Source organism: Wasmannia auropunctata, unplaced genomic scaffold (assembly GCF_000956235.1).
Source record: "Wasmannia auropunctata unplaced genomic scaffold, wasmannia.A_1.0 LD336085.1, whole genome shotgun sequence".
Classification (NCBI taxonomy): domain Eukaryota; kingdom Metazoa; phylum Arthropoda; class Insecta; order Hymenoptera; family Formicidae; genus Wasmannia; species Wasmannia auropunctata.
Window position 1 is genome coordinate 91,295 of NW_012026805.1, and position 10,537 is coordinate 101,831.

The 10,537-nt window shown below is 33.2% G+C and overlaps 1 protein-coding gene across 1 annotated transcript; it reads left to right on the forward strand.

Moving 5' to 3' along the window:
- Positions 1-562: 562 nt before the first annotated feature.
- LOC105448400 (mannosyl-oligosaccharide alpha-1,2-mannosidase) lies at positions 563-10,196 on the forward strand. The gene is made up of 7 exons (XM_011686920.1): positions 563-583; positions 687-866; positions 4,174-4,387; positions 6,773-6,997; positions 7,780-7,985; positions 8,388-8,582; positions 8,875-10,196. Exons 1-7 carry the CDS (start codon positions 578-580, stop codon positions 8,998-9,000), a joined length of 1,152 nt encoding a protein of 383 aa, XP_011685222.1. The 5' UTR covers positions 563-577; the 3' UTR covers positions 9,001-10,196.
- The last annotated feature ends 341 nt before the right edge of the window (positions 10,197-10,537 follow it).

Consider the following 10,537-nt stretch of genomic DNA (forward strand, 5'->3'; position numbering starts at 1 on the left):
AACAAATTATTTTGATGATTTAATAAAAAATTATTTTCAGATCTGTATTTAGCAAAATTTTTAGATCTTTCAACAAAATCGTTCTTTCCGTGTATTTAATTTAATTTACACTGCAAAGTTATTATACATGATGTCTGTGTATATGGGAAAATATTTTTTTACTTTTAAATCCACCCAAAATATGTTAAGGAAGTTATAATTCTACAACCTCTATAAGCTATTACATTTATAATACCTAATAACTTGTTTCACCGAACTGTAATAGCTCCAAATAAAAAACTATGATACTTGATATGCCATGTATGCTTGATAAATTATAACAAAAATACTATGATACTCTATGCGTTAGCGAGAAGTTTTTAAATAACATACCTATTAAAATGTTTACCCGCGTAAAATTATGTATATAAGACTATAAAGAACTATTATATATATTCACAGATATAAACCGCAATAATATTTTATTTCACAACGTATTTCATACGTAGCCAACAGCTGCAATGGGAACGAAAGGGTTAATGAACGTATAATCGCTATAAGAATCGATTATATGAGAAGATGACGGATACGTGTATGCATGTGTGTATGTGTGCGATACGCAATATTACATACTATCGTAATTTTTCCATCCACGAATAAACGATCAACGCGTTATTAATCCGAACGTTTCGCTCGTTTTGTTTCAGAACTCCGAAATATCGCTGTTTGAGACGAATATTCGTTTCATGGGAAGCCTGCTTGCCTGTTACGCTCTCACGGGAGACGTGATGTTCCGGGATAAGGCGGCGCAGCTCGGCGAACGGATGCTGCCTGCCTTCCAGACGGAAACCGGAATTCCTCATTCCCTCATCAACCTCCATACCGGGGTAAGTGCGGCTTTTCGTTGCCATAACTCGCCAGTGCCTCGCATCAACAAGCCGAGACGGGTTCGATGTACTTTGATATTACATTAACTTTGTTTCTCCCCCCTCCCCCCCAAAAAAAGGATCTACTCATTTATCGCGATAAAACAAGAAATCACGGATACGTAATATCGTAAATTTATACAGGTTGCATCAAAACCACATATAAATATGTTTTAATGAAATTAAAATCAAGTCAAAAGGAGTTCTGAAGAAAAACTTTTTCTTGAGATAACATCTTTATTACCAAGATGTTCAATATTGAATGTTGAAAGTTAAAAGTTATAAGTTACGACAAAAAATTATGATTAAAAACTTCCAGTAAAAAAAGCTTCACAAGTTATATATGTATATATATATTGATCACCTAAATATGCATTCAAAACGTGAATTCTAGAAACTTTATATTTCATATCTTATATATATTATAACTTTATATTTCATAGATTATTTTATATCTAAATTGCGGATTACTGGAGATATATTGAGTTTTTGTGAAAAAAAACTGTTCTTTAATTAAGTTTTAATTTAAATTACGTTTTTGATGTATTTTCGTTATTTACAACGAAATAAAGTTATTGGAATATTATATTGTTATATTGTTGTTAAATTTTGGTATTTTTCGTCACATTTTGTGATATTGCTTAATAAACATGTATATCACTTTTTAAATAATCAAAAAATTGTAATAAAATTAATGTGTGATCTACAGGTTTTCGTAAATCTGTTTGCGTAAAACAATTTTCAACAAACGATCCGTTGATCTACTAACGAATGAAACACGCGGTATAAAATGCATAACACAATTACAACACGGCCCTTACTCGCATGACTATAACTTAAAAAAAAGCTACTCCAGGGCGTGGTGTTTCCGTTCTTGCGCGCTTCTTGTTAAGCATCGTATATGGCAATGATGTTGCGCTTTAATTGAAACGATTCCATCAAGTCACGTCTGTCGAAATAGCGACGCGCGATTAATATGCAAATTCTTAATTGGATGGATAATGAGGCCGCAGGAGGCGGATACGGCCTTTGGCTCTGTACGATGAACGATATGTCCGTTCGTAATCTGTTGCTTTCCCTTTTCTATATCCGTTTATAACGACCAAGACCGGCGATAAAATAACGTGATTATTTAGAAGTTAAATAAAGAAAAAGATTTCTCTTATAAAAGAGTCATCGATTAATTTTAATGAAAGAAAAGCTCTTATTACATGTTTGGTGTTAGCAATTTAAATTGAAATCAATTTTACCGATGTATCATATATTTTATCAATATATCATATGTTTAATTGATGATAAGATGTTACTTAAAAAAATTGTAGGGCAATAAAATAACCAATTATTTGTATATACAATTATAATAGCATGAAAAATGTTATGCAAATGAATACAAAATTTATCCAAGAATATATTATTACGATATTATTATTTGCTAGTTACAGTTATTCTATTATATTACTTACTTATAGTACTTCAAAAGAACATACCCATTGAAAATAGCATATGTTAAATTTTTTTATAATCATAACGTAAAGAAGAAAAAAAATATGTAATTGAGATGCTTTTATAAATTGTGTCATGTATTTTAATTTGATATCCGTATACGTAAATTGAAAGTACACCAAATGGATAGTAATAATAGAATAGTAATAATAGAATGATATACAGTTTTATCGAAGAAATGAAGTTCGCGCGCGCATGCTGAGAGTATGGGAAAAGGAGAAATAAAAAAAATTCGGATTTAATCACGACGCAACGTGTGTACGCCGATTGACTTTATACCCGTTTGATAACTTCATAATTCGTATTAGCGTTCTCAATGGGCGCGGCTAATTAGCGAGTGTCTATCTCCGCGCCGTACGTTATAATTTTCCATTAATTTGAAATGGCATGAAAGAAAGGAATGATGAAAAATGTTTGTCGGCTCAAAAAATTTCATATATTTTATTATTCTGTCTGATCGTTTCACTCGAAGCGTATTCTCTTCCCGTCCGTTCTCTTTTGTATATAACGCGAAAAACAATACGCAGATAATTTTTTCAATACTCCTGCAGCTATCCATTTAAATGTACAAACATATAAAATTTAAATATATAAACATATATAATATCGTACATATATTATGCAATAAAAATTACGAAAATTTGTTGTGTATGTATCAATTATATACATAACATTTTTTATAACACAATACATTTAACAACTTAATTGCTGCGATGTATTCGTAGCATTGAGAAAAATTTATATTCTCTTTTTCCCCTTTGCAACAAATAACATATGCAAACGCTACGTCGCGCGTACAACCGTCTATCTTACGGCGATGAAATTATAGTGGGCAGGTTAATTGGCTAGATTAAATTATAAAGCGATTATGCTTCTCCCAACTGATCTTCATCTACTCAAATCCTCGTTACAGTATTCGAGCGATATCCGATGAACAGATTGCCTCTTCGTTTCTTTGGATTTTCGACGCTTTAACAATGGCTTTTGATTATTTAAAACCGCATAGAATTTCATTCTATAAAATTTCCATATTATTCTTAATATCCTGATCCTTTTCATAAAGAATTATAGCTTTTATTTCGCCTATTTTATGGATATTATGCTGTTTGTATTACAATGTATTTGCTTTTCATAGATAAAAAAATGGATAGTAATCAAGTAAATTCTCTTATAAAATATAAATTACACAATTATATTCCAGATTTCTTTAATAAGTTACGACTTATTATAAGGATTAATAACTTTGTAATATACACACGTATATATGTATATAGTTAAAAATGAAATTAATATAAATATAAATCGATATTTCTTATTTTGATTCCTTTCTCTCTAAAGCTGAATCAGTGAAAAAGTAGATTGAATTAGTAACGCCTTGCATCGCTAATGAATAAGTGAAACAGAGCTGAATCTGTGCAATTAGCAAGAACAGCGAAATCCACTGATTTGTCAGCGATTATAGCGATTATTTACTTATTTATTAGTGATTTCCGAGAGACAATGAAGTTGAATTTCACTGATTACCAACAATATATTTGGAACTGATGCATTCAATGAATAACTAATGATAATCAATGATTATCCACTGATTCAGATTTAGAGAATTTTTTCTAGACACATAGCAAAATTTTTCACATTATTCTGTTGCTAAATTATATTATATAATAATTTTCTAAAATAATGGCGTACTTGACCTATCCGTTTATTACCGTTGATTTTATATCTCGCTATGTGTTTTAGCTAGAAACTTGCGCTTATTTTTCAGGCCAGCAAGAATTACGGCTGGGCGAGCAGCGGCTGCAGTATTTTATCCGAAATCGGGACAATGCATCTTGAGTTTACCTACTTGAGCGATATAACGAATAATCCAGTGTTCAAGAGCAAGGTTGAGAACGTAAGGAAGGTCCTGAAGAGCCTGGACAAACCGAAAGGTCTATACCCGAATTATATTCACCCGAGAACAGGAAAGTGGGGTCAACGTAAGTGTGAATCTTAATAATCTGCGTTATATTTATATATCTCTCTGATATATCTTTTTAATTAATATTTGCAAACATAGGTATGCATATCCGGGCGCGCAAACGTAATTTGTTTTGAAAATTATTTATGAACCATTCGCTGGAAAGGAATGTGTATTCCAAAAATGTAGAATATTACGTCTCTGTTATCCCTTCGCTATGTATATTCGTTTTTGTATCGCAGAATTAATTGCTTTAGTCTCACTATTATTATTTTCGCATCGACGTCTACGATAATAATGTTTTTCATATTTATATTTATACGTTTGAATTCATCAAAAGTTTAAATCAAAAGTTTAAAAAAAATATCGCTAAATATGTCTTTAGCCAGGCGATATCGGATCGATATAAATGTATCTGATGACTTATTATAATACTATAATTTTACATTTTATAAATCGTCGAGCGCGTTTAGTACATTTTACGCGAAATATATTTTTAATCTTATGGCTATCAATTATACATTAACGTGAAAATAGTTTTCACGCAGCCGCGAAGTAGAAAATCCGCGCAACTTTGATCGCCCCGTTTTTTTCACTATTTCGCATCGCATCGCGTCGGCTCACGTCGCTTCGCGAAAAGCTGCTCCGCCGCGGCCGTCGTCGGCGCCGTCCTCGCCACAGCCTCGATCTTGAATATCGCATTTATCATCCTCTGCCTCGGATCCTAAATCCCCTGCGCCTGCGTACCTTCTCATTGCACGTATGACGAGATCCTCGGGGATATATATCATCCAAACCGTTCGGTATCCGGCAGTGCCTCATCGCACATCCTTCCCACATTTTTCACCATTTCGCCCTGCTGGACACTTATAATACATAAGTGCACCGAGAAAAAATCGTTTTGCTCAAATAAACAGAATTGACGTTTCGACTAAAACGCATTTAAAATATAATAATGGACCAAGCAATTCTTATATAATTAATGCGTCAAATTCGTTTGATATCACAATAACTGGCATTTAATGCAATTTCACTGATAAAATGTATTGTTACATCAATGCACAATTTTTATGATGAACCTTTATATCTCTCTGAATGAAAAACATCATTGATCTTTATTAGTTCGAACATTTCCTTCTCTGAGTGTAACAATAAAAATCAATATAATATTGGCTTCTTTTAATAAAAAGATGTAACGTATTATCTCTTTGTGAATAAAAAATCAAATACAGCGGTCAAAGTATACTTTGTCAACTTCGAATCATAATTAAAATTTGTTTAATGGGAGTTTAATCTCATGTGGCTCGGCTAATCTTCATGTTTTTTTTTTTGCGCGATAACGTTCTTACTGTATTCCCGAGGGAATAATGAACGAAAAGATAAAGAGCGGAGGTCCGTACGTCCTTTCATCGCAGATCTCACATAACATGGGAGCCGTGCTTTTAGCTAGCCCAAGGCACCTAGGAATTAACTCAGCAGAAATCAAGAAATGTGCCCTTTGTTTCACCTCCCACAAACGTGATCGAAGTAGACCTGTAGCTCGGAGAACAAACCCCTCTTTTTTCCGGGAAAAAGATTCCTCCGACATTCCTTTATCGCGCAGCGATTACCGTTGCTATCCGTTTTAAAGCAGTATCTCTTTTAAAGCAGTCGAACAGTATTTTATCTTGCAAAACGAGTCACCCACAAGTCTTTAATTCCGCTTTAACATGAAAGGAATGGCAAATAAGAGTAATCGGCGGTGCACTAGAAATTTTTGAATGAGAGAAAGCAAATCTCTCTCTTATTATTTCTATTCTAAAATTTTCTTAATATAACGCATGCCGAAGAATGTATGCGCTCGTTTGAAATCGTTAAATCTTTACTTAAATTAATCAAATTAATTATTTTAACGTCTAAGATAAGATCGAGCTTAATTATTATGAATATTGAGAGAATAAATTACTTTATCAAATATATCGATATTAACACAAATTCTTAGACATTAAATTACATAAATTTATTTAATAATCAATTATCAATTAACTTTGATAATAAGATATATGTACAGTCTTTTTTACAGTATTTAATTTAAAGAGAACATAATAAGACGATGTAGTATCTTAGAATCTCCGTATTTTTTTCCATTCCCTTATTCTTTACTCAAATCCAAGTGAAATCCTTTTTTATCAATTTATAAAAGCCTTTTATCCTTTAATCGCTCATAACACAAAAGCTGTAAGCAGCCTAACATATTTATCTAGAAATTATATCAGAAAAAATAAATTTGTTGAAGAATTCGTGTAAAAAATGAAAAAAAAAATAGGGCCTCGCTTAATGATTTTTCAGGGAAATATGACGTGAGGTTTTTTGAATTTGCGTGAAATCTATTTAAGACAGAAATATATTTTCATGGGAATTGCAGATCATATGTCGCTCGGTGGACTCGGCGACAGTTTCTATGAGTATCTACTGAAAGCTTGGATCCAATCGGGCAAGGAAGACGTCGAGGCACGTGAAATGTACGACGATGCTGTAGCTGCTATAACCGAGCATATGATCAAGACATCCCCTGGTAAACTTGTCTACGTGTCGGATTTGAAATACGACAGGCTTGAGCATAAAATGGGTCACTTGGCTTGCTTCGCCGGTGAGTTTTTATACGCATTAATGTAATTACCATTATCTTTACGGCGTAATAGTCGAGCTCGAGCGATGTCGATTAGGGCTGGTGATTTGCTTCGAAGGCTTCGACATTCGAATTTCGAAGCTTCGAAGATTCGAAGCTTCGGCATTAAAATCTTCGAATTCTTTTGAAGCTTCGAAGTTTAAGGTGCCTTCGAAGTTCCGAAGCTTCGATGCTTTGAAGTTTCGAAATTTCGAAAAATACATTCGTGCAAATGATAAATTTATGCAGAAAATTTACAAATATTGTAAATAAAAAGAATTAATATACATATACGAAATTATTCCTAAAAAATTTGAAAGTATTATAACCTGAAATGTTACAAATTAATAATTAAACTAGATACACGTGTAGATAAAGAAAGATAATGATCAATAAAACAATCTAATTAAAAAAATTCAAATTTTTAATGAATTTTTCAAAATTTCGAAACTTCGAAGCTTCGAAGCTTTGAAGGCACCTTAAATTTCAAAAGGTCGAAGTTAACGTCGAAGCTTCGAATATTCGAAGCGAGCAAAAAGTAACAGCCCTAATGTCGATACTTGTGTATACATGCGGCCTAAATAATCTATTTACAAATACTTCATTAAGTAGCTATTAAAGTTTACGATATATTAAGTAGAAAAATTATTTACTCTTAATTAAAGCTTTATCATCACGAATTATTCTACTTCTTTACGTCAATATATAGTGATCAATTCAACAAAAGAACCTAGTCAATAATGTTATCATTGCGTGCTTTGTAGGCGGTATGTTTGCGCTGGGCGCCAAAACTCTGGAAAACGAATTGTCGGAAAAGTACATGAACATCGCCGCTGGTTTGACCCACACGTGTCACGAATCATATGACAGAAGCGCTACAAAACTCGGCCCTGAAGCTTTCCACTTTATTGAGGGCAACGAGGCCAGAAGCTTAAAGAATGGCGAAAAATATTACATTCTACGACCCGAGGTAAGTCGCCCGCGCTCTCAACCAAAATTAGTATAATTAGCGCGAATTGATAAAACTGACAGTTTCTAACTGAGCTAGTTTCTCTCGAGAAAAAGAGAGAGAAAGAGTTTTTTATACTTAAAATTATTTTACAAATTATTTTTAATCGCGAAAAAAATATAACGTACAAATGGATTTATAACTTCTTCATGTTTGTGTAAATTAAGTATGATATATTTTTTCTTTTTAGTTATTAAGTAGTAGTAAATTTAGTTATTTTAGTTATTAAGTTTGTAAGTTTATAACAAAAATTATAACGTACAAAGAAAACTAATTTTTCATTTTATTTAAAATTTTGTTATGAGAAGGTTGATATAATTTAATTATACTAAATGGTAAAACGAAATACATTTCTCTCCACAGACCTTCGAATCCTACTTCATAATGTGGCGGTTAACAAAGGATCCAAAATATCGCGAATGGGGTTGGGAGGCAGTTCAAGCATTGGAAAAACATTGTCGGGTTCCCGGAGGATTCACGGGACTTAACAATGTTTACCTAGTCGACTCCGCGAAAGACGATGTTCAACAAAGTTACTTCTTTGCTGAAACATTGAAGGTAAGGAGAAACGAAGCATCGTTTCGATTCGGTTTATGCTACTTCTCGTAAAGTGTGACTTAAACGTATATATGTATATGTAATATTTTTGTAATTAGAATGTTTATAGAGACAAAAATATAATAGATATAATATTTGGTAAAAAGAAACGTTCCAATAGAGAATATTATTTAATCAGTTAGATAACGCGGAAAGAGGAGAGTAGAAGTTAATAAAAATATACGTACGTTACGAAAGTATAACAATAGGTACGAAAATATGAAATGTGAAAATATTTTATCTCTCTTTCCAGTATCTCTATTTGCTCTTCAGCGACGACGATCTCATAAGTCTGGACGACTGGGTATTCAACTCCGAGGCTCATGTGCTTCCTATCAAGGGCAATCCTCTGTACCGCCCGGCTCCCTCTTCTTTATAAGCCAGACAAGTTCACGACAGATTGAACGATACTGACAATTCTCGTTCGGCAGTGATGGAACCGACAGATATATATAATATATATATATAATAATAATACGACGATACACAGTGGATCAGAATTATATAGTGACAGAAGACTGAAGAGATTTCCTTCGAATTAACAAAACGCTTTTCTCGCCAATTCTTTCAACGTAATCGTTTATAATAATTGAGGAAAAAATTTCTATTACGACAAAACCGATTGCATTTTTTATTTTTCTATTTTCTTTCATTCGTTCTTTTAAAAGCGTTAACTTTACGATATAAAAGATGTTATTTGTATAAACGCCGTTATTATTCCGATTTTGACCCATTGTGTAACACAATAAAATCGCGAATTAATGAAGGGTAACGAAGAAAAATTATTCTGCCCTTCGATCGCGCTTAGAGCGCGAACCGATACATTTTGAATTAAAATAATTATTTTAGGTAAACGACAGAGAGAAAAAGTGTGAGAGAGACAGATAGAGCGCGAGGAGATTGAGAGTGAGAAAAAGCAGAATGAAAATGTTAACGAACGTTATTTAAGCTACACGTTTGTAAATAGCAACAAAAAAAAAATAAAGAAAGTGAGAATGTGCTGAGAGAACGAGAGCGAAAGGGTTATGAAAATAGAAGAATATGTTGCGAGAGAATGTAAATGCTTCGCCCCATTTCCTTTAGCAGCCGCAGCGCCAAGCGATCTACTTTACACCTAAATGTATATTCATAGCGTTAACATTTTCAACATTCTCTAAAGATCACGGCAGGGGTAATTGGTGATTCCAGTCGCGTTCCTTTCTTTTTCGTCAATAGTTACTTTGGGGATATATACAACTCTGCCAGAAGGACGCGAAGAAGCGTTATTAAGACTGGAAATTTCGTCATTATTAGGAGAGAAAAGCATTGATTAAATTGTAAATAAATCAAATTGTTAATGACGTCCTTTTATGTATGTACTCTGTGCGAGTGTCTGCCAATATCCTTTCAAATGTTAAGTTTTGACGCGTTACATCGCGTACGAATTCAGTGGATTGTCGTTATTAATTGAAACTATGCGTGAATTGCTTTCATATAGCCGAATGAGGATAAGTTTTACGTCGACACCGGGTATCGATATATGTAGACTTGTTTTGTAAAAACTCCCAAAATGAAACTGTCAGTCAATCAAAAAACAAAAAAAGAGAGAGAAAAAAGAAAAGAGGAAAATAGCGATAAATCGTCGAACCACCGTTTTTAAAAAAACGTTCCCGTGCAACGTTTTGTAACACTAACATTTAACACGCGTCTCTTTCCCCCGTTTTTTATCGATGTTCCTCAAAAAGATTTTGACTATCCAACAATTTTACTACCCAGTCCAATCTCTCCCGACCTCCTGAATTTTTTAACAAAGGAAGAGAGGAGAAAGTACACAAACCAAACTGTCATTCTCACGATTGCGGTGCGAGCGTGCGTGCTTTTTGTATGGCGTGCTAATCGAAATAGAATGAAATAAAAGAGAAAACCCCTCGGAGAGG